The sequence below is a fragment of the Strigops habroptila genome, chromosome 3 (genome assembly GCF_004027225.2).
Source record: "Strigops habroptila isolate Jane chromosome 3, bStrHab1.2.pri, whole genome shotgun sequence".
NCBI classification, from domain to species: Eukaryota; Metazoa; Chordata; class Aves; order Psittaciformes; family Psittacidae; genus Strigops; species Strigops habroptila.
Genome location: NC_044279.2, coordinates 73,121,589 through 73,149,329, shown reverse-complemented (window position 1 = coordinate 73,149,329; position 27,741 = coordinate 73,121,589). Strand labels below are relative to the sequence as shown.

Here is a 27,741-nt window from a genome sequence, read left to right as displayed (position 1 = left end):
CACCCCTCACGTGACGTGACGTTACGCTACGCTCCCCTTGGAAATCGCCCGGACTGGCAGGCAGTGCTCGCGCGCTATTGGCTGGAGGCTCCGCCCGGAGCCCTCCTATTGGCTGCCTTCCCGCCGGCAGGCAGAGGACTACGCCTCCCGGCATGCCAAGCGAGGCGGCACTGCTGTGCGCGGCGGGGGCTATGCCGCGGGGCGCGATGGGTGCTGTGGTCCCGCCGGGCAGCCCGGCAGGCCAGCGGGACGAGGGCAGTGGGTTCGAGTCCCGAGCCGCCACCGCCGGCTGGAGGGTGCCCTCGGGGCGTTCAGTGGCACAAAGCTTACCCCGACATATGCCCTCCTCGCTAGGCTTGTCTGCTTGTGCGCTCTCTGCGGTTATCATGCCCGTCACAAGGAGAACCACCTCCCAAAACGAGGGCTGGCCACCTTCCCTCAAGTTTTTAGGCAAAGTGCACTGCATTTTGTGGTGCCTTCAAACACATCCCGAGCAGAGACTCCAGCGTGCCATGGCTGCAGAGCTGCCTCACGCCCTGCCCTTACCCACCAGCCCTGTGCAAAATGGCACCAAGGGGTGGTCTGAGCGAAGTCTATGTCTGTTGCCTGACGTGGGTCTTCACCATAATGCCTGGCAGCAAAACAAACCCTTCTTTCTCAAGTCTAACCCACCTGGGTGGTGTTGGTACCTGAACATTACCCGTTTCCATTTGGAGACAAAACCCCCTCTCTGCCTTCACAAAGCTGCCTGTGTATTCAGGGCAAAGGTGAGCCATGTCTCTAAAAAGCTTTTCAAGACCATAGGTTTAAACTACACTGAGAAGAAACTTAGTATTTCCATAGTCAAGGTGCCTGATAATCAAAATGCACTGTCCAGATAGCAGAAACGATGTATTGACTGAAAAAACCCCACGGTAATAAAACTTCAGAGACAGCTGAGGTCAGTATCTCCTTGAAGTTCAGCAGCAATTCAGGAGGTACTTTGTGGTCATGCATAAGACTGCTCAGGTTTACTTTGCAGCACAGCAAAACACCCATTTTACTTGTACATAGCCAATTTATTTCTTTTTTTATTAAAAAACCCCTAAAAACAGGCACTTGGAAACTGTTACTGCCCCTTAAAGGCACATTGTTATTCATCTCACAACCAGCTCCATGGTGGAAAATACCATCCAAGCAAGCAGGTTTCATCTGCAGATGGACAGTGGCTCCAAAGAGCAATGAAGGAGCTAAAATGTGTCAGTGTATGCCTGTGTGTGTGTTTAAGATGCAAACCCAAACTGGGATGTGAATTTTCTGATTAGGGGTTCTTGCCTTCTTGAACTGAGATACAAAACCAGAACAACACAATCATTGGACTGCAAGGAGTAACAAAATCCAGCCCGAAGTGCATAGCCATTTTTTCTGAGTCAGGTCCATATGTGTACTAATGCAGCTCTTGAGAGAAACCCAGTAAAAATAACCCTTTGCTTCTTGGATTTACAACTCTATAATAACAATGCATAAGACTGCTCAGGTTTACTTTGCAGCACAGCAAAACACCCATTTTACTTGTACATAGCCAATTTATTTCTTTTTTTATTAAAAAACCCCTAAAAACAGGCACTTGGAAACTGTTACTGCCCCTTAAAGGCACATTGTTATTCATCATCAGTGCATTTTAGTTTCCACTTTATGTAGCATATGAAGGATTAGGATTTCAGTGAAAGAGGGGGACAGAATAAATTGCATCCTCTACCAAAGGACTGCCAGACCTTTTCAGATGAGTGCATACCATGAGCCCTTCCCATGTTAGTCAGCTTTATCTAAACCTTCCAAAGCAATGTCTGCCCCTGAATTTCATGGGTTTCAGGGTCAGTCACAACAGAATTGTGGGGCTGGGGAGGTCAGAGGCCATTTTTGTCAAAGGGTAGTGACCTTAGCAGCAAGAGGTAGCCTGACAAAACCAGGATTCATGCCAGTGAATGGAGTTCTCACTGCTCTTCCCCCGCTGAGTCTTTTTTCTACCTGGTAATGAAAAATCTTGAAGCATTGTAATGGATTTTTATGTGCAGACATACATGTATGTGTGTGTGTGTATACAGCTGTTTAAAAATATTATATATAGGGTAGTTATGCTACAATAGATAATATTACAATATATTATATGGAGTATATTACATACATCTATCTTTTGTTATGCTTTAGCCTATGAAAAGATCACACTTAATAAAATGTGTATTTGTTGTAGAAAGATAGAAAGTTAGCAAGAAAAAAAGACAAAGAAAAAAACAAAAAGAAAGGGGAAAATGAAAGAAAATAAAGGAAAAAGAAAAAGGGAAAAAGAAAAAAGGAAAAGAAAAGGAAAAAGAAAAGGAAAAAAGGAAAAATGAGGGAAATTAAAAGAAAGAAAAAGAAAAAAGAAAGAGAGAAAGAGAGAAAGAAAGAAAGAGAAAAAGAAAAAGAAAGAGAAAGAAAAAAGAAAAAGAAAGAAAGAAAGAAAGAAGGATAAAGAAAGAAAGAGAGAAATAGAGAAAGAAAGAAAGAGAGAAAGAAAAAGAAAGAAAGAAAGAAGGATAAAGAAAGAAAGAAAGAAAAAATAAAGAAAAAACCAAAAAATAAAGAGAAAAAGAAAAGAAAAAAGAAAAGAGAAGAAAAGAGAAGAAAAGAGAAGAAAAGTAAAGAGAAGAAAAGAAAAGAAAAAAGAAAAGAAAAGAAAAGAAAAGAAAAGAAATAGAGAAGAGAAGAAAAGAAAAGAAATAGAGAAGGGGGAATACAAGGGAAGGAAAGAGAAAGGGGAAAAGGAAAAAATAAAAAGGGAAAAGGAAAAAATATAAAAAGAAAATGAAAAAGAAAAAATAGACAGTGAAAATGAGACTGAGTGTTTTGGCATGTGGTATAAAATCTTCTTCAGAAAGATTTGTGTAGTCTATATTTAAACTCTGTATTTACTTTATATACCCATAAATATGTGGCTAGGCAAGAACCAACAGTTTCAGTTACCATGCTCAAGGGAAGGATGCAGACTCTGACTCAGGAGGTTTGGCAATTTGTACTAGGATGATTTAAGTGATTCTTGCCCCTAACCAGCCATTCTTCTAGAGGTTATCATTCTCTTATGAGCTGCTGCGCTTCATCGCCTGCTTTATACCCCTGTGACCTGAAAGCTGCAGCAGTATATATTAATATGGTGGGTTCCAACCTGCGGTGGTCGAGGAGGGGGCCTTGCAGCACTTCTGATGCAGATGGGGATGGTGACCTCTATAGAGTTGTGTTTGGTAATCTAGATATTGCTACCCAGGAACATCCAGTTTAAATTTCAAAGCCCTCATCAGGAAGCAGTTCAAAGGTAGTTGGAAGTGCATGTTCGGACTCCTGTAACATCAACACAAGTTAATAAGTAAATTAAAAATAAAGAAAAGGAAAAGAAAGACTGTGGAGGTTCTTTTGCAAAAGCCTTTCAAAGCCCTATCTCACTGACAATGTTCTGTGGCTCTTTTTTATGAGCAGTCTTGTGCTGCTGCTGTTGGTAAAAACTGTCTCTCCCAGGCCTTTGCGCATGGTGTTGCAGTTTTCGACTCAGAAAGTCTTTATTTCTGGTGCTGATGCTGTGTCTGGTATCCATCCTCCTTCCTGAGCTCCCTGAGCTCTTGAAATCAAGGTAACTGAGTTGTCCCCGAATGTGTTAAAGGATATGGCACATTTGTATACTAAATTAGTCTCGTCTTCTCCTTTCTTTCAGTCACTGGGGATTAGACTTTGTTTAGTTTAATGAGCTATTGTAAAAAATGTGGGAAGTGCTTCTGGATTCCATCAAGTGGTGTTGATCCATCTTGATCCTTCCAAAGACTCAGCTTTGAGTTAATGGTCCATTCTGGTCACAAACATCTCACCAATGCCTCTGATCCTTGGAGGGACCATGGCAGGTCATGGTCAACAGTCCATTGGGTAACTGGAGACTGACCAATGTTCCAGCAATAATGAATGAGTGAACATTCACCAGGTCACAGCACGCTCTTGTCAGATGCAATGCAGAAATCTGGAGTTCATTGGAGAAGATAAAGTGGATTTTTCTATTCTACTGGCTTTCTCATATGAATTTCTCAGAGTCTTGATGAGGCAGATATTTTTATGCTTGTTAATAATTAATAGGCCAGAATCAATGCTTTGATTTAAATGTCTTCAATAACAAAATGCGAAGTAGGGCTTTGGTCTCAAACACATCAAAACTCCATCTGCTAAAGACTGGCCACTAAAAAAAACTTCCTCAGATGACTTACTTTCTTCATGTGTAGACAATTTTGCTTGAAGGAAATGTGAATAAAAATAGTCTAATCTCCCTGTCCTTAATAAAAGTGACGAGTAAAAGTATATTGGGTAATAACACCAGCTGATGGGGAAAAATTTCAGAAGGTCTGTGACACTAACTTAGGAAACAAGATTTTTATCAGGTGCCTAGAGGTGGAGGTGGGCTCCTGATGTGTTTCTGAAAATCCCTCCAGGACCTTGGCTGAATATTGAAGAGCCTGAACACTTCCCAAACCTGGCCTGGAACATCCTTCCTCTCAGTCCTTGCAGATTTCCAGTGCATTCCTTTAGCTACTTCAGTCCCCAAACTCTCATCAGTTTGCCCGCTAGTTAAATACACAAGGCCTGAGAATATTGCCACTTTATTTACTTACCTAGGGAAAAATGATGTTTCCATTTCCATTATTCTGATGGCAATGCATTTGTTACAAGATACTGTAAAGAAGAGAGCACACCTTACCTGCCCCAGTGAATACAATGGCTTGGGTGAGCAACAGCAGCAGAGTTTAAACCAAGCCATCTGGAGTCATCTATCCAGTCCCAGCCTTGAGCAGTTTGTAGCCATAACTGCAGGTGTCAGGCTACTCATTTGCTGTCAGTTATGTATGTTCTCAAGCCCTTTGTTGGATAAAAACATACAGTCACATTTAGGATTTTCTGAAGGTTTGCAGCTTGCAGAAGTTTCTGTGTTTAAGTAAATTTAAATGTCATCTATTTAATTTCAAGAACTTTATTTGAGTGTGAAAATCCCTCATATATCTTGCACAACTGTACAAATAACACTTATGTCCATTTTAGGCATAAACATGGTTATCATCACAGTGGGTGCTATCAAAGATTTTATTTACAGAACAATTACTGAAATGTCTGATGTCATATTTCCATTTATTTATTTCTTACCCATAGGGTAATAGGTCCACCATAATTGCTTGGTGCATTTTATAATACAGAAGAAAAAGCTATGTTAATAAAATCTAACAAAAACTCACAAATAGCTAGAAATTTGACAGAAAATGTCTAAGAAAAATTCTCCCCAAAATACAATACATTTTTCCACACATACACAGTACAGAATAAGTTCAAAGGCACAGCTTTGAATTTTGCTTTTGTAGAAGTATATAGAATTATCATCACGTGAAGGAACTGAGAGAATAGTTTCATACCTGTCAATAGGTAATTAAGCGAATAATCACGTTTGCATTGTCAATTTCTTTACATAATTGCTTCATATCATATTTAACATGTGTGGCTCTGAATCCCAAATCTTCCCAGTCCCCAGGTCCCTTCTTTACCTTGTCATTTCTGACCAGAGAAGTTAGATTTTTCCAGATTGTGCAAACTTAACTCAAACACATATATAATAAGAACAATAGTCAACTTAAGGCAGTGTATAATTCAATGCTACATGTCTTGTCTTCTCCTTTGTAAAGATCAAACTTACTGGATCCACAGAAAGGTGCATCAATATACAAAGTTAGGTGTAAACTGAAACCTACAACACCACATCTCTTTTAAGGAGCCAGATAAAGGAATTGATATGAAGAAGTGACGACTTGGCAGAATGGTTTTTAAGGAATGCATTAAGAGCTTAAAAGAAGAACAGATGACAGAGCTTTGCTGAGGGTGAATTTCCTGTCTTCAATTCAAATTATAAATAGGTGCTGTTCTGGTACTTTTTTGTAAGACTCATTAACATTTGTCAATAAGAGAGGGGGCAAAAATGGCTCACTCAAACTGACATCACACAGGGTTGGCCCACATGCCAGAATTAAAAAAGGCACAGATTGGCCCCAAAAGTGGTCTAGAACAGAATAAAACTCTTTTTCGGCTACAGGAACATTCAGTCATACTGGTCTGCAATCTGCCCACATTATGAACTACGTTTATCTGCCCAGGATCTTTTCCATCTTCACCTCCCTTGAAGAATGTCCGTGAGAACTCCCACATAACATGAAGTTTTTATAACTCTTTTAAGTATATGGGCTTAGCTGATACCAGTCATTTTCATTTAGCCCAACCTGTGGTGGCTTCCCCATTGATGTAGGCAAAGCCGGGAAAGTGTTGCATGTGCTCATATTCAGAATTCCTGCGCGTAGTTAAGGGGGTGTACATGTCACTAGAATTTCCATATCTTGTGGAGTGCATGGATGGGCTCGTGTAGCAGGAGTTTGCGGCCGGGACCTCTGGCCAACGAGGAGTCACTGGTGTGGGATGTAGCCTTGGAGTACTGCTCATCAAACAGGGCTCCATTCTTGATGTTGGGCTGTTGAAAGGGTACTACAATAAAAGCAAAGAAAAACAAATTAAAGAATTATGTACCACATACTTAATGTTAAAATAAGGGCTGGTGGTGTCACAATGCCGTGTTTAACAAAAGCAAAATCATATGAACTAATGGCCCTCCAACAAAGAGGTAAGATACTGAAGGTGGAGTATCAGATAACTAGTGCCTGCAGTCAAACCAGTGTCAGGGCGATCACTGCATTTAAATAGTGACTTAATTTATCAAAGAGTTATGCACTGACAGGTATATCTGGGAAAGAAAAATAAGTTTAATTCATCATATCTTTTTCTCACTGCTTTTACTTGAAAACTTGCTATTCAGTAAAAAACAGAGTATGAAATGTCCCGACTCCTGTTCACTCAGAACTGAGTTTTGAAGGAGGAGAGTAAAAGGATCGTTATTATTGGAAAGGTGCCTTTCCTCTTAAATGTTCACAAGCCATCCTGGCCAGTTTCTATATAAAAGTAGTATAGTCTGGCCTCAGAGCGGGCAGCTAATTGGAGAACTTATGAAAAAAGGCAGGCAGAAGAAGAATCTCTCTATTCCCCAGCTGTTCGCAGTGACAGTTGGAAACTAGGAATCAAAGCAGCTCGACAAATGCCTCCCACTTAGGAGAAGATGTGCTGAGGATAGGAAGGATAGGCAGGAAAATAGAGAACATCTTTTGCTCTCTATAGGCACAGGCTGCTCAGCAACAGAAAGTAAATTTTGCTTGAGTGCTTGCTTAACGTGTGTTTTATTGCCTGTCTTACAGGAGCAGATCATCTGTGTGCTCTCCTTGTTTTGCAATCCTATTATCCATCTGCATTGCAGAGACTGTTAGGATCCCTGTTCTCTTGACCAGCCATGTGTCTTCAGAGCTTCTACATTTTACACCTTTATACCTTTTCTACAAAAAGGGTCATAATTGAAAATTTCATCTTCTCGGGTTTTTTGACAGTGTTTCACCAAAGTTAGGACTATCACCTCTTCTGATGCTTACAAGCCTTGCAAGCTGCATGCCAAAACTTTATATGGTTGAGGACTGCAAAATCCCTTCCCCATCTTTTGGAGGATCACAGAAACAAAAGCTGTCATAGTTGTTCCTAGGAGGGAGATGGCAGTGATTCCCAAAGGGTCTCGTTACATTACTCCACTGCCGGATGGGGCTGGAGTTAATCAGTTGCATAAGCAGCTGTTGCATAAGCCCAAGGCAATTACAGTAATGTCTCCACAAGGAGTTTCTGCTGACTCCCTTCAGACCGCAGCCAGGAAGGCAGTCCTGCCTTGGCACACTTATTCAAATAGTTCAGAAAGCCTCAAGCAGCTCAAAAGTCACACTCCAACCACTCCTAATTAGAGAGGAGAAAGAGACTATTTTTGGCCAACCTACTGTAGTTAGTGATTTAGCATCCACACACATTCCGTTGTGTCCTGGGGGAGACAGGCCAGTTGGAAAATGAGAGGAAGGACATCAAAGCTGTATGATGCGATATTTAGCATGTACTTCTCATTGCCGTAGAGACTGGATTTACCTGTGCAATCAGCTGCTGAAACAGGCTGGTAAATAGCAGCACCATACTGGAATGTCAACACTTAAACTGATGCTGCTAACACAGCTATCAGAATTAGCTGTACTGGCAACACGGGCAATGAGTCTATATGAGATCATCTAAATTTCCATGTTTGCAGAAGCACAGAATGGTTTGGGTTGGAAGGGACCTTAAAGATCATCTAGTTCCAACCCCCCTGCCATGAGCAGGGACACCTTCCACTAGAGCAGGTTGCTCCAAGCCCCGTCCAACCTGGCCTTGAACACTGCCAGGGACAGTTCACAGCTTCTCTGGCAACCTGTTCCAGTGCCTCACCAGCCTCATAGGGAAGAACTCCTTCCTAATAGCTAACCTAAATCTCCCCTATTTCAGTTTAAAGCCATTACACATTGTCTTGTCCATACATACCCTTGTAAAAAGCCCATCTCCAGACTTCCTATAGTCCCCCTTTAGGTATGCACCCCAGAGAAAGGCTTTTCAAGTAGGAAAACTCAGCAGATCTTAGGCCCTGATCACAGAAGGCCTTATATTCCTTTGCAGAAGAATCGAGTTTTCAGAATTGCTGGTTTTCCAGAAGCTTTTGCTGAAGATAACAGTTGCTAGTGCCCAGCAGCAATGAAACTCAAGCTCTGAAGTTTTAAATGAGGTGATTTGATTTAGGATCATGGTTCTGTCATTTAATTCATTTATTAAGGACAAGGCACTTTGTCAAAAGACAACTAGCCTCCAAGTATTCTAAGTAAACATAAGAGGTTCCAGAAAAAGTTGAACAAATTTCATATTTTTAATGTTTGGGAGAATAGCTAGAGTTAGGAGAATAGAATAGAGTTAGGATGTGCCTTTCTTGGTCTGCACTGTCAACACACCAAAGTCATTTTCATGCCAGTGCCTGCTGACTGCCTTTGCCTGAACATCGTCATGAACAAAATGCTCACCATAATGAATACAGAGGAAACAAGTTGTCTTGTTATTCACTATAGCTTTGGAGTTGAATTCATCTCACCTAACTTCAGTTGTTAAAAAGTCAGGCGTCTAGTAAAAGTGGCTCATCTGTGCTCTGTCTGCAGCCACTGGAAGTATTTATCAAACCTCAAGATAAATATTTAAGACAGAAGATAAGCAGTCCTCAGAAGATGGCTCTTCCTCCTGCCACATGATGTAATCCATTAGTTAGGTTGTCTCAAGTTAAATAGAAGTCCCTTTCCACAGTTGTCAAATCCATAACTTGTATTTCCTGGCTGATCTCAAACGTACAAAATGCTTTAAGACAGTAGGAGTCGGGACCAGGATGTGTCTTGGGAAAAAGCCACACCACACAAATAATAATAAATTTTTAACTTTCTGTTTTCTTTATGTCACCTGTGGAGCTGCAAGATCTGAGCCAAGCTAGCAACATTCTTCTTTGTCTTCAATACTGTTTTACCTGATACTACTTATCATGGTCTTTGTCTTTCTTACCTATTGATCTATACCTGAAGTCATTGTAGATTCTTGTATAAAAGAACAAGATTAACCTAGACTTTTGCCATAATACACCAATGATTATCTCTTGTCTCCTTCCCTATGTGATAATTGATCTACTCTGTTGTTAACCGTAAGAGAATCCTTTGCCATCCTGACTCAGTGCAATTTTCCTTTGAGGTTGTGAAACTGAGGTTGTGACTTGTATCAGGGGAATTAGTTGCTTTTGTACCCACTACAAACGCCAAGAGCAAGCCCCGGCTTCAGCTGGGATAATTTGCTACTTGATAATTTGCAGACTGCAAAACTTTCATCTATGAGCAGGAAGAACAAAATGAACTGTGGGAATCTTATGGTGGGTCTCCTGGTTGTAAATGGCATTATGCCGGGAAGCCACATAATGTCTTTCTGGTAGTTTGTAGCCACAAAACCTGTGCTGTTAGGGGAATGAAACCTTGGCTCCCAGAATAAACTTCAGGATGCATTAAAAAGGGAAGATAATCCTCCTCCTGTATGCAGTCAAGAGGCCATGCTAAGGCTTACTAAGAAGGCCGGGCTAATGGCTGTGCATGAGGGGGCAGGATACAGTGTGCTGCTTTTCCTTTTCATCGAGTGCACCCAATGCAGCTGTGTTTATGAATGTGTCATGAATGTAAAAAGAATAATTGCTTGAAAATAACATGGACTCTAAATATGTAGTATTTTACAATAAATTCTGTTATGACTGAATGCAAGATGGAAAGTTTTGTAATGGTAGGTCAGCTAATCGCAAATGAGTCAGTGACTTCTTTTTCCCGACAGTGAAGAGACTATTGAAAGACAATATTTTTAAAGTACTCATTGGCCCCTGCCTGACTATTAACTCACCCAATGAAGCATCTATTCAGCCTTGTTGGAGTGTCCGAAGCATAGCCATCTGGGCGGATGCCTGCCCATGCTGCCTGAATCACCTTTCACACTCTACATCCGGTTTGATGAAGAGTGCTTAAGCATGCTGAACTCAAAACACTGGGGCCTAGTGATCTTTGCCAGATATAAAAGCGACATTTGTTGGAGGGCTCTTGACAGGAAATTGCCATTTTCTGGGTTAACTCACACTTGCTGGTACTGCTGCTGTCAGACCTAGACAAGAAGCCCTTTAAGTCTGGGAATCTGAGCAGATTACTGTTAAGGCCTTGCCCAATAATGTAAAATTAATTCAATTTCTTTTAGTATTATTTTAGAAAATACAGTAAGTATGTCCTCTCATGAAGTGAAGACTGAGTTCCTGCAGTGTGAGGATGGAGAATAATCTCTTTATTCTTATCCTTAACTCACTGACTGATTATGCATGGAGGTGAAAGGTGTCTCTGTCCAAACAGCAAAATATTTTCCTTATGAATGTGGCTCTGACTTTACATTGCATTAGCTCACACTTCTGCAGAGTGCTTTAAGTTGATGTTGTATGGTAGCCACTACTTTAGGATTTGCAAATAACTCAGGCCAGAAATTACAACAATTGTGAAGAACTGGCTATAAATTAACTTCATAAAAATATGCTTATAAGCTCAAAAAATTACATAATCAAAACTATTGATTGATTGCATCTTTAGAACCCCTAATTTGATCCCTTTCTCCACAAACTGAAGCTTATTGAATGTTAGTCTGTCAAATAGCTTGGGTGAAACTTTCAAGTCAATCTAAGTGGTTTTGGTACTTCAGGGAGTGGCATTTGGAGCCTTATGAAAATGCAATTTGTAATTATTTAGAAAGAAGACATCTATTTCCTGTTGCATTCAATACATAATTACTTCCAATGACATTCTAACAATCTCAAGTCCGTTATGAAGCCATAAAGTTAGGAACAATGATTCTTGTTGTGTGGGTGGCCAGTATTTTTGTTCTTTCTGTCATTACTAGCTGTTTGATGACAGGGTGGTTATTGGGAAGGTTATAATATTCTTACTGCATTGGTGCAGTCACAAGCTTATACTGTGTACGTGCTGGGGAGACAAGAGCTTTTCCCCTTTTCTTTCTTGTTCTGCCCATGGAAGTAAAAGATGCTTTTCATAAATGAAATCTGACAACAACAAAACAGCATTGCAAGCACTTGCTGGCACAAATGTTCTCCTCCCAGTCCCGGAAGTTGATTAGTGCCTCTTGAGGGCAGAGCCCCAGATCAGTAACAACTGACCCTGGCTATGCTCCTGAGCACAACAGGAGATAGCTTAAAAGTAGAAAATAGTAAATGAATAAATAAATGCTTGTCTTTAAGGGAATTGCATGTCAAGGAACAAAAAGGGAAACTCTACTATGCCACTTCTCAGGCTCTCTGCTAAGTGCCTCCACCTGAGATACAGCATTTGGAGGTGGTTGTTCCATTTTGGAAATAACAAAGGAAGAAAAGTTAAAATAAGGCTGTGTGCAGCATGGGGTCTAGGAGTGTGTCCCACATCTAAGTGGCTGATCTGGCAGCTTCTTCACTGAGTCCCTCCTAGCTAATCTCAGATCAGGTTTGCACGGAAAGGCTGGAAAAGAGCTGCAGCTCCAGCAGGTTCCCTACCCAGCCCAATTAGGAGAATAGGACGCCTGCATGTTCCTCAGACTATGCCTGCCCTACAGTGCACATGCCGTCCTTAGATAACTCGTGTGTATAGAGCATCCATTACAAGAGAAACTAAACAGATGATGACTTTTAAGTCTGGAAAAGAGATGACAGGAAGGAGATAAGAGGAATGATTCAGATCTATAATGTCTTGAATGGCCGGAGTAGATAAATAAGGAATGAATATTACCTATTCCACACCAGCATCACCCAAAAAACATAGGGTACCCAATGCAACTATGAGATAACATACTTAATTGTAACAAGAAAATATATGTTTCATGTCACCCATCCCTAAATCTGTAAGTACAGGAAAAGAAAAAAAAGCTAAAAGAACTTAAAAGCTCAAAGACAGGGTAAGGGAGGGCAGTTTGCTACAAAATACAACAGTCCAGCTGCTGCTTCCTACTCAGCAAGTCCCTAGGTCAGCTCTTGCCAAAGACAGCGGGGCTACGCTGGTGAAAGGACAACTCTCTGCTTACTCTAAGACACATTCATTTCTGGCCGTTACTGGAGATGGGACCTGAATAAACGGACCTACAATATGGTTCACTACAGCCATGCATTAGAGTACTCACATGTATATATTGTATGTTTGGCTTTTTTGTACTGGGTGTATAGGGATGCGCATTCATGTGATTTGCATCTTTATATGTTACCAGATATATTAAAAGGTAAAAACATAGAATATATACTGCTGTAGATTACTCTTCCTACTAAAAATGTTGTCCTTGTGATTTACAGAGAAAAATTACTACAGCATGAGTTATGTTAAGGAAGAGGTGGAATTATATGAATTGAAATATTTGTGGGTAGCCTGGAAGAGTATCAAGTACCAACCAGCCAGGGTGAACTTGCAGGCAAAAACTGTGATCAAAAGCCAGTCAAGTGTACATTGTGGAGGTGGATTAGGTGGTGACATTGTGAAGGGGTTACTTTCGAAGGGACTACCTCTCTGCTAAACTCAACATAGCTTGATAAGAACACTCAGAGACTTTTAGACAGAGATGTTGTCCACCTGTTGTTCTACCCTAGCATTTGGTACTTCAGAGGCAGAGAACTGACAAAACATAGTATCAGTATAGATGTGTTTATGTACATATATTACATGGTCCCCTTCTATATGATGATAGAGTAGCATCATAGGATTGTATGCACTTCTGCACTACAGCTGAGAGATTTAGGTCATAAGAAATCAATCTGTAGATCATTTTTCTTTGTTTGTGTGCCAGGCTTGTGGCCAGCAAGCCAAGTCAAGAAATGAGCAATCAGGCCTGGAGTTACAAGGAAGCAACTGTTCTGAGAACTATTCGAAGATGCTGATGAAAGGGAAAAAAGAAGTCGGATTAAGACCAAGGTTTGAACAGACTGTCCCTGTCAACAAAAAGGCTCTTAGCCATCAGTGGGAATTAGTCAGCCTATACTGCCAGAAGGAGCCAGGTTTAGGCTTATGGTGGGTTAGTAGCTGCAGATACTACTTCAGCAGAACAGTTACTCCCCTATAAAGTTTTTTGCAAGCCACCTCCTCCATTTTTTCCTCTTCCTGTCCTTCTGAAAGCCAGTGATCTCTATGAAACTATGTGCTACTTATCAAAATTTCTGTTTATTCCAAAGTCACAAGGTACTACTACATTCCTCTGTGAGCCAAGGTAAGCTCCAAGACTATCTCAGAGATGGGAGACAACAAAAACCTCCAGGGCTCTCACCAGTCTGTTACAGGATAGGGTGTGAGTGAGCACACAGCTGTGACATGTGGTGCTTCAGCGGCATCAGCCTTGGCAACTACTGCCATCTCATTTCCTCTGACAACAAAGGATTCAAATTATTCAGAAGCCTCTTGCCAGCATGGATGTGCCACAGGTCAGGTGAGATAGGCTTGGCTTGGGACCCCCACCTGTATGTTTCAAGAGCTGTACATAGTAGAAGATCTACAGCTCTGGGACTTTTTCCCCAGCGCAGCTCCACTGTAAGGATTCCAGTGACAAAACCACAGTAGACATCCTAAAATTGATACAGTGTATACATCATCGTATTTTCAGGTAGAGGTCAGCATGCTGCATGTTGGCAAATACAATTTAAATGGTCACTTTCTCCCTTCCCTGCCCCTTTCCCAGCTGTTCAGTTCATCACTTTCACCAAATAAGTTACTCCCTCCATTCCCTTTGCTCCAATTCCACTCTTTTTGTTGGCGGTCTGTAAATTGTATATGTGAACTGATCCATCTTAAAGTTCTACTAAGTAAATGGCCGAAAAATCAAGCACAACTCTGTTTTTCAATAGGAACGTTTTTCTGGGATTGAAAATAGCCTGACCTCATAAAACCTGGAGTATGTAACTCTCTTCCACAGAAAGAGGTTTCACATGGTGTTCTTCAAGACCAAGATAGTAATTTATAGCTGCAGCCTAAAACCCAGCTCAATTACGTGTTGCCTGTTTCAGCTTAGACCCCTGTCTAGGACAAGGTCTCTCTGAATCTATGTATGCAGAGAACTGCTTCCACACAGATTTTTTTTCATTAGGAGTTAATCCATAGACACTATCCTAAAAAGCATGAAGAATATTAGTTGGAGTTGAGCCAGAGTTCTATATTTGGAGTGAATGCAGATTATAACAAAGAGTTCTTTTGAAGAGTTATGGTCAATGCCTCCTCTTCTCAACCGATATATTACCACAGCCATACACACTGCATCTCCTCCAGTTCCACTGTAGTGGCAGCTGTTTATATATTCATTGCACATTTGGTTTCCTGTATTTTGATTTTGCAACATCATGAGTCCTACTGCAATTCCTTGCACCATCTTCCTCTCAGAAAGTCTGCTAGCTAGGAAAAGAGTAGTTCTCTAACATCTTATTAGGGACATCTTATAAACCTTTTTGGTTAAAAGTAGCTAAGAAAGAACTTATCATCAGGGGCAAGCATTTTACAGAAGCTCATTTAGCTTTAAAAAAGAATGTCAGCAAATTCCATATTAAACCATTCAAGATTATTTTTGAAAGTAAGGTTTCAGTCTGTAGCTCCTTTCAATACAGAATAAGCACATTTGATAGGGTTTTGTTAGCTGTGTTCTGCTATGAGATTCCATCTCAGTTTACAAGCAGCATGAGAAAGAACATGCTAAATACGAGTTGAAATAATTTTACTCTCAGGTGTGATCATTAAAGGGTAGCTCTTCTTCAGGTATGTTCAGGACAGTTCAAGGACTAGCAAGGAAGGAAGCAATGATCTGACATCTGCACTTGTAGAGACAGCTTACTACAGTATGAACAATATTTGCATTATTTTAATGCATGTTACTATTTCCATATAACATGTCAACCAGGACATGAGTAAACTAAAAATGTCTTGATCTTGATTTGCTTTATTTATTTCTTGCTTAACTTGTGCTGTCTATGTCAGTATGACAGACAGTTGTCAGAGGGTAGAAAGAAACTCCTGTTTCTTTCCTGAAACATTTGTCCTGAAACATTTCCAAACAGTAAGAACCTAATTCCCTGTTTACACACAGACTTATGGCCTTACAGATCATTTCAGAACTAGCACTCATATGGATTTTCTGCAGTAAAGGAAAAGAGAGAGTAAAGAAAATTGGTGAGCCAATTTTAAGTGAAAAATTGATGTGTTCTGGAAAAAACCTTGAGATAACAGAGTAAGGCCTGTACTGAAAAACCAATGAGTACAAACCTTTCACAGGACACTGTACTTAAATGTTCACTCACTGTTCCTATTGAAGATACAGCAGCTGCCACAACCCTCAGAGAAATTCTGACACCTCATGTGGTGTGATGGGCCAAGTGCTACGCAAATAGGTGAAAAGTTGTCGACGACTTATTTCTGTAAGCTAAGAAGCCATTGTTGAGCTAAGTAGAAATGAGTTTGTATAGGACAATCTTTCCAGCAGATCTCAAAAAGCTTTAAGGAGATCGAGACCATTATTCTTATCTTACAGCTAGGAAAAAGTAAGCATAAAGAAGAGAAATTACTACTCTGAGATCACCTGGCAGACTGATGCCAAAGAGCAGAATGAGATGCAGGTTTTGTGTATTCTAATCCAAAGCACTATCAGATTTACACCTTTACATGTGGTATGAAACTGTTCCAGTCCAGTGACAATAGTTAGGCATGGTGGTCTCTAACATACTTGTATAAATTTCCAGTAGGTAAAGCCTAAGAGGTGCCATGTGGGTGGAATACGCCAACATCATCACCTCCTGCCTGTGCCAGCCTTTTGCAAATCTTCTAGCAGAGAGCAGCTTCCTACACTGGGGAAGCACCATGTGCATGATGTACTAAAAGCTCTCCTATAGTGACACTGTTTTTGAACGGTTGCCAGAGATAATCTTCACAATTAACCTGTGCTAGTTCCTACTGGCTCAGTTTTATGAAATAAAATAGTTTTGAAGTAGTTACTGACATAATCTTGCAGCGTTGTAGCAGGAGGCTATAGCATATAGATTAAACAGAACCTCTTTGCAATGGTGTCCTGAAGCTATTCAAACTATATGCAGAACTCACAATTCCTAAACATATGTATTCTCAAAAGCAGAGGCCCCAGAAGCATTCACAATGGCCTCTGCATAGTCTTTCAACTATACAAAACCACCTTTATTTCTTGTTAGGAATCTCTTCCTGTTCCCAACAGCTAAGAAACATACAATTATATTAATTTCTGTTTTAGCTACTTCTTAGCCCAGAAATACTTCCTATGATCCAGAATCCTGGATTTTAGAGTTAGTACTTTAAATTCACAATCTAAAGCTACTTCTGATAAAAGAATCTCTACCAAAATTAGAAGATATCTGTGTAATATTAGACAAGAAAAAATTGGGGACCATAAATGATTAGGTTGATGAGAGCTTATCGATTCAGACAGCTAATATACTGATAAACTTACAAGCACAACTCAAAATGTTATAGTAAGCATTATCAAGCAATAAATCCAACTTACCTGCGAAGAGCTTCTGTGGTAAGCTGAGTAGTGAAGTGGTCCAGAAATAGCAGTATCATGTGGTAAGGATGGATACTGACTTTGCATTGGATGGGGATGCTGGTTGCTATAGCTACCATAGTTGTAACTTCCTGTGTATCTAAAATCAATTAAAAAACACTGTTTAGTATGCATAATAATTGTATTCCCTCTAATAATTCTAGAACTTTTATGAAACATACAGTTTCACTATTTTTGAATAGGAGAATGATATTTTAAATAACCTTTTAAAAAAGGTATTTTCCAGCTCAGGTGGGAAGCAGATGCCACTAGGTGGAATTACGTGTACAACACAGCAGCAAATAGAGAAACTTGGCATGTTTCTGTGACTTGTTTTAGATTGCAGGCTTATTCATGCCCTTTCTAAGGAGAAAGTGTCTTTCCCTTTTATTATTATTCGATTGCAATGTTCCTAGTAAATTGCTATCCAGGCTGAGGAACTGTGGTGAGATTTGACTTAAAGAACTACACTATGGAGTTCAGCTATCGCCTTGCACTGGGGTCAGAGGTTCCTTTTTTGGGAGGGAGAGAGAGGTATTGATTTGCATCTAAAGCACTCAACATACAGCTTTAGCACAGCTGACTGAAGAATATAGTAGGATTTGAGGTTGGAGAACCTGCTTGCTTTTTTTATCCCGACCCCTTGTCTAGGGACAGCCAGGGTAAAGGAAGAAGCAGTTTCCTTAGCTATAAGAAACTGTAGGGTCAGTGTTTGTTGGCCGCTATTATTTGGGCCATTCACTAGCAGAAGATGCATGGACACTTTCTGCATCCTCCCCATCTTTATGTAACCTTGCAAACGTTTGATCCTAATTCAGCACAGAAGTTTAAAAGTTCTTAAAATAATGCTATTTGAAATCATAGACTCATAGAATAGTTTAGGTTGGAGAGGATCTTAAAGATCATCCAGTTCCAGCCCCAGCCCCCCTGCTATGGGCAGGGACACCTTCTGCTCCAAGCCCTGTCCAACCTGGCCTTGAACACTGCCAGGGATGGGGCAGCCACAGCTTCTCTGGGCAGTTCTCTGTGCCATTGTCTTACCACCCTCACAGTAAGAAGTTCTTCCTAATAACTAATCTAAATCTACCCTCTTTCAGTTTAAAACCATTACCCCTACTCCTATCACTACTATTTCTAATTAAGAGTCCCTCTCCGGCTTTCTTGTAGGCCCCCTTTAGGTACTGAAAGGCTGTTCTAAGGTGTCCCCAGAGCTTTCACTTCTCCAGGCTGAACTACCCCAACTCTCTCAGCCTGTCCTCGCAGGGAAAGTGCTCCAGCCCCCTGAGCATCTTCATGCCCTCCTCTGGACCTCCTCAATGAAACACGATGAAATACAATAGAACACAAACCATGATAAATAAACAAGGTAACTGATTCATTGTGTGAAGGAGAAGACTTGTTATTTGTACAGACTTACTCTTTTTGTGGAAAGCTCAATGCAATTTTTACATTGGGTACAGTTTAAATTTCTGTTATTCTTTTAATCTTATGATGGTGTTCTAGAGATACCATGTCCTGTCTTGTAACACACAATCCAGTAGATTCTAAATGAAGGCAGAGCACCCCTCCTAAAAACATTTTCAGGGCATAAAGCCCTATATCCATCTTCACTGTTCAACACTGAGTTCACTTGGGCTTAGCTGTAAATCTGAGTGGTTTCTATAATCTACAAGCTGGTGCCCACATAAAATGACTTAAATAGTCTCTCTATGGAGAGCAGCGGAGAGGAATGGCTATGATATGGAGCTGTTGCACACTTTGTGGTAGGCAGACATCTTGTGTTTTATTTCCTTCAGCACATAGACTGGTAAGTAAGATGTGCAACAGATGGTTTTGGCAGTCTGCATAAGCCTGGCATTGACAGAGCACCCTCCTTTGCTTGAAGAACATGCTGGCCTATCTAGTCCCTCCTGTATTCCAGGTACCCTTGTACTCCCAAACAAAACCAAGTCCTATAAGGCAATTTTTGCACTTCCTGCTTTCTCTAGTCATTAAGGAAGCTATGTCCTAGTGTGGATGCTATTAATTTTGTTTCCTTCTTTCACTCATCACTTCTTGCTAAAATATAGCACTTTAATGCACTTGAGCATGGAGTGATAAAGTTTCTTATCCTAATCTCTATTGTGTACTTTTGGTCCAGTCAAATTCAGGAAAGAGAACACTGACAGCCTGAGAAGATGACCGTGCTCCTCCAACGCTAGTATTCTGCCTGTTTGAAAGTGCTTGGCTGAGGAACCCAACATCTCTCTGAGAAGAAAAATCCAACAAAAATGCTTTCTGCCAAGTACTATGTCTTACAGTGGCTTCTGAACCACATCTATAGCTACTCAGTAGTGAGGGTTCAGTTCTTAAGTGTCTTAGCATTGTGAAATATTGTGATATTCGACACATATAACGTGCTCTGATCTTTTAGGCATTCTGCTTCTATTTCAAGATGGTTTGGAGCCTTTATAGTTCACATAGGACCATCTTTAGTGTGCAAGATTGGTAGGAAGGAAGCCCGGCAGTACCTCAGTTAGGAAACTTTCCTAACTTCAGTTAGGAAACATCCCCCAGGTATGGTGGATGGCTAAGAGTCTTCATTTGGTATGAAATTCACCTACAGTAGGGGAATGGCTTGCGGTCTCCATATTGCTAAACCATCCCAGCTTCCGTAGCCTTTCTTTGTATGACACATACTCCAGTCCTGTAGTCATCTAAGTGGCTCTTTTCTGGAATTACTCCAGTATGGCTGTCTGTCTATTACTGGGGAGCACAGAACTGGATCCATATATGGTCCCAGCAGTGCTGAGCAGAGGAGAAGGATCACCTCTCCTGAAACATGGTATATAGGGTCATTCTTTGGGGACATCTAGCCTTCGGATTAGAACATGGCACAGGAAAACAGGAATCAGAGAAGCCCTCTCTTTTATAAAATATTTTCCAGGCCTACTGTGTTTTATAATAGAATTATATGAGATTATAAAACTGAGATGTCATATAAGCATACAACAGTAACACCAGCCAAAGAATCATGATACTAGCATCTTTACAATACAGACTTACTGCATCAAAAGAAAGATTTCATTGTATTGCCCAAAAAATCCCTAAACATAATTTTATCCAAAACCAAACAAACCAACAAACCCCCCCAAAACAGGACACTGGGAAGTGACTTACCCGTGTTCTTCTCTGTGAGGATAAACAGGTATCCGGTGTGTGACAGATGATGATGGTACATGTGGACTTCTCATGCAGGGCAACTGTTGGGAATTTTCAGCAGGTGACCCAGCAGCTGTTGTCACGGTGTAGGTGAGTGACCACGTATAGGATTGCATAGCCCCTGCAGACAAACAAGCATTAAAGGAACACAGCTAACATGGGCTGTCATCCATAGAAGTGTTATGCTTTGAGAGAGTTATAGGAAAGCAACCTAACAGGCAGTGATAATGGAAACAGCATCAGACACATTGAATAAAACAGCCATATCTGAGGAATAAATAAGAATACAAATAGATCAGTTGGAGTGTGCAAAGATCCAGTGGTAAGAGACGTATCTGGAATGGCTCAGACTGTAAACTTTCAGTGTGGTCTTGAAATCATTTTTCAGAAAAAATCGGGATAGGGTTTAGAAATGGAGGAACACCAGTGCTAAAATTTCTCAGGCATGATGCAGCAAACCCTGAGGTTCCTCTCACATGGAGTGGGCTGCTGGCCTGTTTAGCTCTGAAGCTGATCAGGCTGGACTGAGGCAGGAAGTATGATCAGAACAATGAAGGATTAGAAAAAAATGGGTGTTACGCAAATAAATTTCTTGAATCCTTTTGCAGTCTGTGCTTGTTCCACCCAACTAGGTACCAGCCTTTGTAGTGGCAACACAGTGGTAGATCTCCAAATTATAACAAATATATAGAGACAGAAATAGCCTAGACGTTTTCTTCCTGCAAATAATGTTTCTTTCTTCTTTCGAGGCGGCAGGGACTGGACTTAATTTAGTTTTTCATGTAGAGCATTTGTGGGAAGAGAAGCAAAGAAGTGGGTTTTCCATTTTGCTTGGAAGGTGCTGAGTTTTTTAATCATCCTGATCCCTTCCAGGCAGGAACTCCAGATTCATGAGCCCGCTGCTGAGAAACCTTTGTCCTTTGCACACACCCCTTTCACTCAGGAGGCTGACAGATCCATTGTTCCAGCATAACATAGCTCTTGCTGGAGGTCATGACCATACTGGCTGAGATTACCCTGCAAATGAGGACCAGAACACTGAATTTAACCCAATGCGAACACTAGTTTGGGGGTCTCTGGGCACTCTTGACTCTTTTTCACTAGCTAAAAGGAATTGCAGGAGGTGACTCGTTTTTTTCATTGTGGATTCTAGGACTTCCTGTAGCATGAAAGGGCCTAATTCGGTGGGGGAAGTGATTGCATTACCAGGCCTATGTCCAGTCCATGGCTTTGAAAAATGAAAAGCCTATCTCAGATGTGCATAATTTTCTTCAGGTGTGTGTGATTTTATTTGGCACAATTGTCTTTTTTAAATGGGAAATGCTTAATTCTGGGACTGAACAAAGGTATTCTGAACCTTGCAAGCCAAGTCCTGCATGAAATACTCCAGCAGGGTGTGATTTGGTGCTTTTACACTAGAGACATCCTTGGATATATTATTGTAAAAGATATTTAGGCTAGGTCTGTTTCACATGCCCACATTTTCTATCGCTAACTCTTGGATTTTTAGTCTTTCATCTCCTCCCATTGCAAAGGACCATTGAGGTCCCTAAGACCAAAGAGAAGCTAGTGCATCAGTGCTGCTGAGGATATAAGCAGTTGTGGTTCCTTGAGTTAAAGAAAATCTTTAAGGAAGCTTACCTTCACTAGAAAATAGAGTTTATGTGGAAGGGGGCAAAACTATTTATGTGGTCACCAAAGAGGTTCATTTGAAATCAGAAGAAAAACTGTTGAAAGTATAAATATCAACAACTAGTCTGTGGAATATTTTGATTTCAAAAAGTCAACTTATTTTCCTTGTCCTATTTTCCAAAAGAAAATTTGAAACTTTGTTTCAGAACAAGCCTAAATTCAAACAGCAAAACCAGAAAGACAATAAAGAAAAGGACAACAAAGATGGTAAGAACCTCCAAATACGTATTTTTAGGTAACATTACTGTTGGGTTTTGGGGTTATTTTCACTTTTTAAATTCACCGCAAAACAAAAGTTTTACTTTGACTTGATTTTATTGTTTCCAAGAAAAAAATTTGCCATTGATCCAAAAATCTTATAACCTTCCTAGCTGTAAAAAGAAGTGGTTATAACAGGGCCAGAAGATCCTCTGCATTTTACCAAATACGGTCGATTTGTCTGGCCCTAGCCATTGTGACAGCCTCCTCTTCTTTGTTTGAAGAATAGTAGGGATCTTATCTCAGTCTGAGGAAAATGAGTCAGTCCAGAACAAGCAAGTTGGTTCATGTGCTCCCTGTGGGAAGTCAGACTCCTTGGCTGAGAGGACTTGGCCACTCCTGGCATTCAAGTCTAACTGGCAGTTCAATTTTAAAATAAATGTTTAGGGTGTTCAAATGGTTTTTTTAAGGATGTTCTTGGGAATCTATAGCTGCCTCACTTCTCTTTGCCTCTGTGGAAGGGATCCCATTACTTCCAGTGACTTAGTCACAAAGATAGAGAGGAAGCATAGAAGGTAAAAACAGATTTGCAAACTGTTTTTATGTATATATCGGGTCAGCCAGGATACTGCCAACATTGTGGTTGGTGGAAAAGGAGGAATTGGGTAAGTTTGGAAGTTTTTCAGAGTTATCTTTTTAATACCCGCCTATGTCCCAGTTCTACATGATTGATTTCCTCAGCTGACTGCAGAGCTGAACTCCTGGAGATGAAGTCTCTTTTAGATATGGCTGAACCCAACTGAAGTGCTTTCTGAAATAAGCAAAAACAATAGTGATTGAGCAACATTTTGCTCTGCTTTGTGTTCTGAACATTCAGGATTTGATTAAAATAGGGAAGTTCATTTATTATCACTCATTTTCTTTTTAATGAAAAAATTGATTTTGAGGATACTAACCAAGAGGCCAGCTGACCTGTAGGAGAGCCAAATATAAATGGAACTGCTATCGGTCCAACAACATTCCTGTTGTTATTTGTGCCATCATGTACACTACTGCAGAAAGAAACAAAAGTTTCTTCATGATGCTGCATTTTATCTTTGCTTTATCCTGGAGCATGACCACCCAGGTACAAGCAAGACATTCATAGCACTGTGTATTATCTCTGCTAGTAAGTGGTACTGTCAACCTCAAGCAATCAAAAATCTGGAGTCAGACCCCCAATCTGCCCTCACACAATGAAGAGATTACTTTAACTATCAGCTTTAGAAAAAACCACAAAACCTTCCATTTGGAAGGGGGAAATTGCCTTTTGAAATTGGAACCTTTGACACTGCAGCTATGAGAATTAAACCGATTGTTGAAGAGCTGATGTTCTCATATATTCATGTAAGTCCAGGAGCTGAAGCTTTAGGAAGAAAGTATAAATTTGTTTTACTTACTTACGCACACAAATATGAGAGGTGATAACTCTGTGCAAGTATCTCCTGTGCCAGATTCCCAGAACTTTAATACCTAGCCTAGACTGGGAAGAACAGTGACCTTAAATGACCATTGCTGACCTGAAGACTTATATCACACAAACATTTCTTGAAACTAAAGTTTACTAACATATTAGGAACTACTTACAATTCAGAGTTCATTTTGGGTTGTCTAAAAGCCATTGCATTAGCAAATGAGTAATCACAGCTTTAAGAGGGGCTTTAAGAAAGAATAGCATAGTCAGCCATATAGCTATTACTTTTATTACAATATTGTTGCAGTTTGAACAATCATTAATCTGGCCTTTGTGATTTAGAAAGGATGGAGACTAATTATCCTTTTAAATGTCTCGTAACTTAACAAAAAGTTTTAAATACAATGTTAGCTGAGCCATGCCAGATGTTCTACCACAGAATGGATAGGATTTATCTATCCACAAAATAGATAGGATTTATTTTTCTTTTGCTCAGTATCATGTAATTGCAACAGTTTAATTTGGTGGTTTTACACTGACCTAAAGTCAAAAAGCCTAAAATGCAAGTTTAATAGTTAACTTTTATTGCTAATGCCACAAGCAAGAAAGAGTTAATGATGCCTTAAATTAGGGAATTGAGAGCTAGTGGTAACCAATGGAACTAGTTCTCACAATTTGCAAAGCATTTGCAGAGTTTCACATTTACCTCATAAAAGACACATAAGAAAGTCAATAGAGTGCACTTTAAATATATCTCTCCACAACAGAGGTTCCTCTTCCAAAATATTCTATATATTAATGCCACCAATTTGTATAGAGAATAGTTTGATGTAATACATCGTCAGCATTCCCATTTTAAAATATAATGATTTCCTATAGCTGAACCACAGTTGTTAATGATTAGCAAACTAAAAAGCTGACCAGTTCATCTACACGATGAATATGGAAAACGGAGGCACAACTAATTGCCCAAATTAAGGCCATGAAATAACCACATGCTTGTATTTAATCTTGACCACTAATTGCATTGACAAGTCTGGCTTTCGCAAGGCAAAAATTATTTTCACACTCGCAAAAGTGAGGCTACACCAGACCATAAGAATAAAATCCAGTTCAATGAAACAAAAATTTTTAAAACAACCTAAAAATGAAAAGCTGGAAAAAAGAAAGAGCTCAAATAATCAGAAATAGATTTCTTGCCTAAGAACTGCTGTTATGGGAACAACTACGTCAAGTTCTACTGCCTGTACTGTGGAAGTAGGTCTTTCAACCATTATTCCCAAATGATCCTGTTTCTGGCTTGAAACTTCACACTAGCAGACTTGAGCCTTACCAAGACATAAAAAAATAGAGGGAGAGAATAAAATAGACTATAATAAAATAATAACATGAAAACAAAAAGGCTCACAATTAAATTTCATTTGTAATGTTTGTGTGAGTTCATTCCCTTGCATTACTGGTGGGACTCAGGAGGGTTACATAAGACCCATGCAGTTCCCAGGCCTGACCAGATCTGCGCTTAAGTCAAGTAAGCTGAAGGTGGAAGCTCAGATAGCTGACAAAGGCTACTGTATAACTACGGAATAAGCTTTGGGTTAATAGTTATGATAGTCACACAGAGTTACAGTCTCTACAGCCTAAGCACAAGTCCCTCAATTCTCCATTCCTGTCAATGCTACTGGAGAGCACAGTTCCCTGCTGTGCCTTTTACTTCTGGGTACAGTTCTGCACCATAGAGAGTTCTGTTTATAACATCACAACAATCTTATTGGATCAAGTTGCCCAAAAAATCAATGTTTCAACAAGACTCAAACATATACACCACCTCCACCATTGCCTGATCTAAAGCAGTGTGCTCACTGGCAATATCTAGGAATCATGTGCCTCTTGTCTAACTAATCTGGGGATAATACCATCCTATTTCCCTCCTAAATATTATATTTTCTCCAACAGTGAGAAAACCTTAAGTTTTGATGAAGGGACGAATGTTCTTAAATCTCTTTGCACCACAACTATGCATTGTGCTTCCCTGTGGCGCCTTTGAAACAGGAAGAACATTTGTCAGAAAGATTTAGCCATTGCCAAATTCCCCAGTGTGGTAAATCATCACTTTCTGACATTCTTTCAAGAAGGTTTTGTAACTTTTCTAGTGTGTAACAAAAGTGATAGTTTCCACATTCTTATTATACACTCTTTTCACTGAGAAGCAAAGCCGGAATTTCACTGTCTGAAAGTCATTCACATTTCTGCCTTCTTTTCCATGAGTTAAGAAAACACTGTCTTTTGATCATACAGACAGAATGTCCTGCCCACATCCAAAAGGTAATTAGTAAGTTTCACATTAGAGTACAGAGGATAGTTGCCCATTTATACAGACCAAACAAGAAGCCAGTTACTGGGGGTTTTTCGCTTACTGTTTTCTGTCAATCCTGCCCACAAGTGGAATACCTTAAAGCACAGACTTTTTAACCTGTGGGCCCACCAGAATACAACCGCTTCATAAGTTGCCATATAAAGCAACTGAAAATAGGCTTCAGACATGCAGTTCCTACTCTCTAACACTGAACGATGAAAGTTATCAATGATGTGTAAAACATTCTCAAGGGAAACTTGGACATCTATTTAAACATATTTGAGTCTCAAATATATTGAAAGATATCAAATTCCTATTTTACTCACCAGGAATTCCTGAACCACTAGTGGCTCAGAATTTTGAAAACCTCACTGAACCTTAAAATACATGGCACATTTCCTTGAAGTATATAAAACGTCCACAGACTGCACATCATGTTTGGATACAGTGAGAAGTCATAACTGGTACTTTATCAGATTGCTGTTTGAGAAGAATTCTTATCTCTTGAAAGCAAGCACATCATGTTCTCGGGCTCAATTTCAGGTAACCAAGTGCAAAAACCATCTTTAAGCAGATCCAGCTGCCGTAAACCTACCTACCTGTTGTAGCTGCTATGCCACTGTACTCTGGGGACTGATTGCTGACGAGCGAGGGGGCAGAGGGCACTTCCACTGAGGTGGCTGATTTAGCTGGGGAGAACGGCACTGGGGAGGGAGTTGGAGGAGCTGGTTCACTCAGAATAATTTCGTCTCGTATTTCTGCTGCAGAATGAGAGAAAAATCATCAAACATAGTTAAAGGTAGAGTCAAGGAACATGGAGAAACTACAAGAAAAATTAACCAAAACAGTTAAGTTCTGTAGGCTGTATTTCAAGAAATGCTTAACAGGAACCACAAATCTTTGAAAGAAGTATTTCTATAATGTTCATCATTACAGCTTTCAGTGTACCTTCATAAGACCTCTTAAAGGAAAGTGCTGCTTTTCCTACTGTATAGATAGGAAACTTGTTCATAGACAGCTTAAGACTTATATTCCTGAGGTACTATTAGATAGCTAAAACTAGGAGTCCAGTCTTAGTCAGGCACTCCTACTCCTTCTAGAGACATTGGAAAGAAACATAAATCTTCAGGGGATTCTACTGGCTTTTGGTCATGACCTTCTTTCTTCACTGACTAAAGATGATGACCCTCTGGACAGTTCTAGCTGCTAAAGGTATGTGGAAAGTATACAAGGATAAGCAACTTGTTTGTCAAAAAACCTAGAGGCTATGGCAGGGCACTGAATTAAATCCAGGTCTTTTAACACATAGGAGATATTACCTTAATCACTGAAATGTTGTTCTTCTCATAAATCTACAGGATGGCAAATTAAGCCACAGCTAAAATGAAGAATGGAACTTTCCGAAGGTGACAGATGGGTTTAACTTGCCAAAAGTAATGGGAGATACAAGGAAGGAAGACCACTGAGGACCCCTCATTATAAGGTGGTTGGCCTGAGCAGAGGGACTAAAGGCAATCTCTGCTTGCTTCTGTTCTGGCAAGACAGCATAGAGTGGAGCAGGACTCAGAATCTGCTTCTGTACAGGCACTCAAAACGTAAGTGTACCAGAAACAATAGCTCTGGGTTTTGACTTTGCTCACATCTCCTATCTCTCCCTCTTACTTAGACTGGTATGAAATCACTGGTATCAGTGAATTTTAGTGTTAAACCA

The 27,741-nt window shown here is 40.2% G+C and overlaps 1 protein-coding gene across 4 annotated transcripts in view; it reads right to left on the bottom strand.

The window, feature by feature from the left end:
* Positions 1-5,001: 5,001 nt before the first annotated feature.
* Positions 5,002-27,741, bottom strand: part of RFX4 (regulatory factor X4) — a 93,200-nt gene continuing 70,460 nt past the window's right edge. For 3 of the 4 annotated variants that reach the window (XM_030480458.1, XM_030480454.1, XM_030480457.1), the window contains 4 exons: positions 26,630-26,791; positions 20,293-20,455; positions 17,095-17,233; positions 5,002-6,564 (listed from right to left, as the gene is read on the bottom strand). In XM_030480458.1, the coding sequence (XP_030336318.1) occupies positions 6,292-6,564; positions 17,095-17,233; positions 20,293-20,455; positions 26,630-26,791 (737 nt within the window). In that variant the 3' untranslated portion in view covers positions 5,002-6,291. The remainder of the gene's footprint in view (positions 6,565-17,094; positions 17,234-20,292; positions 20,456-26,629; positions 26,792-27,741) is intronic. The other variant, XM_030480455.1, reaches the window with a different exon arrangement.